Genomic DNA, 1,711 nt, shown 5'->3' with positions numbered 1-1,711 from the left:
GGAAGCTAAAATATTACATGCAGGAACCGTAAATTTCTTATGGCATGCACCAGAAAGCAGGAGAGCAAAACAACGACTCCAGGACGCAACTTTTGCACATTCAACTTTCACATTTAAATCCTGAGCACAATCGGGCTCCAACCATCGCATACTTTGCATGCATGTATTGCAAGATAATCCTAGGTGTTCAACCCTAGCATCAAACATATACTGGATTACCAGATAATCGTGTCTTGTTTCCTTTTTTAACCTAATCATCTATTGTTTCGGAACAAGGGGAAAAGAACCGAAAACATTGGATTTTTTTTAGAAATAAGACACATTAGAACCAAAAGAACATATGAGATCACATCAGTGTGATAAAAACTGATATTGTCAATTATTGAGAAGGAAGAAATACATTCACTCATTACAGACACACAATGGAATGACATATGCTCCATTTATTTTATAGATTAGGATGCATATCTAGAAACTCAAACATGTCCTTAATTTGCGCACTGGTCCTCCGTGTAATCAGCCAAGGTTTCACTTAGTTGTGGTTGTTCTCCCAGAACTGAGCCTGGAGCCAGTCTATTGTATTCTTTTCCACCTGAAACGCCTTGGCAAGAACATCATCGGATATTTGTGGGTCTGACCCAAACACCGCATTAGCAATTGTGATAGCCCCTGGGTTCTGGCTGCTAAGCGCGGCAATTGCAACGGCGGGCTTGTGGGGGTTGGGGTTGAATTGGAAGTGGATGAGTCCGACGGGGAAGACAAACACATCGCCTTTGTTGAGCACCTTGGAGAGGAACTTGTTTCTGTTTGGGGCGGGCAGGTTGGATGTGATAAAGCCAACGTACAGTGTCCCCTCGAGCACCGTGAGGATCTCAGTGGCGCGAGGGTGTGTATGTGGTGGGTTCTGACCCAAAGGAGCATAGTCGATGCGTGCAATTGAGATGCCAAGGGTGTTGAGTCCAGCAATCTGCATGACGTTGATCAAAGTGACGTTGGATCCAACTTTGTTGGTCACCCTAGGCTTGTCGAGGTTGGCTGCCTTGAAGAAGTCATCTGCGTTAACTTCCATCGGGTTCTTGCAAACAAACCCATTGACACGAACTGGTGCATAGAGGAGATGTGACAAGTAAGCTCAGATCTTACAAACTTGTTTCGACTTGCATATAATTTCCAAAAATTCATTTCAACATATTTTTTTGGTGAGAACAGGATGACAAACCGGATAGTACCTGGTGAATTCATGTCGGCAACACAAAAGTCCTGGAGGGGGCTAGGATCGGAGGCAGTGGCCTGCCATGAGACCAACGCAAGAAGAGCAGCGAGGACAAGGATGGAAGAGGAGGATGCCATCTGATTTCTCTCTCTCTCTCACTCTCTCTCTCTCTCTCTCTCTCTCTCTTGTGTTTCTGTTTGTGGTTGTGGCCTGAGTGTTGGATTGAACATGCAGGGGATGTATGAGTTTATATAGGTGCAGCGAGCAGCGCCTGAAATCGTGAGCAATAATAGACTTAGTCAAGTGAAACTAACCAACCAATTGAACTGGTCTCTTGCTGCTAACTAAATTATTGCATATACTTTACAGGTTCCCATTTAAGACAGGTTTTCCCTTCAAAGAAGCAATGCAGCGTATACAGCCATATAATGCTATTCTATGGTGATGTGTACGGCTGAGTAGTAATTACGAATGTTTCTCCATCTCACCGAGTCACCA

General features: G+C 44.2%; 1 protein-coding gene across 1 annotated transcript; it reads right to left on the bottom strand.

The window, feature by feature from the left end:
- Positions 1 to 357: 357 nt before the first annotated feature.
- On the bottom strand, positions 358 to 1,431 carry LOC125527264 (germin-like protein 8-5). Its single transcript, XM_048691800.1, has 2 exons — positions 1,230 to 1,431; positions 358 to 1,101 (listed from the first exon to the last, which is right to left on the bottom strand). Exons 1-2 carry the CDS (start codon positions 1,348 to 1,350, stop codon positions 533 to 535), a joined length of 690 nt encoding a protein of 229 aa, XP_048547757.1. The 5' UTR covers positions 1,351 to 1,431; the 3' UTR covers positions 358 to 532.
- Positions 1,432 to 1,711: the final 280 nt, after the last annotated feature.

This window comes from Triticum urartu, unplaced genomic scaffold (assembly GCF_003073215.2).
Source record: "Triticum urartu cultivar G1812 unplaced genomic scaffold, Tu2.1 TuUngrouped_contig_3404, whole genome shotgun sequence".
Lineage (NCBI taxonomy): Eukaryota > Viridiplantae > Streptophyta > Magnoliopsida > Poales > Poaceae > Triticum > Triticum urartu.
Note: the sequence above shows the minus strand (reverse complement) of the source record. Positions and strands in the feature narration are given on the sequence as shown.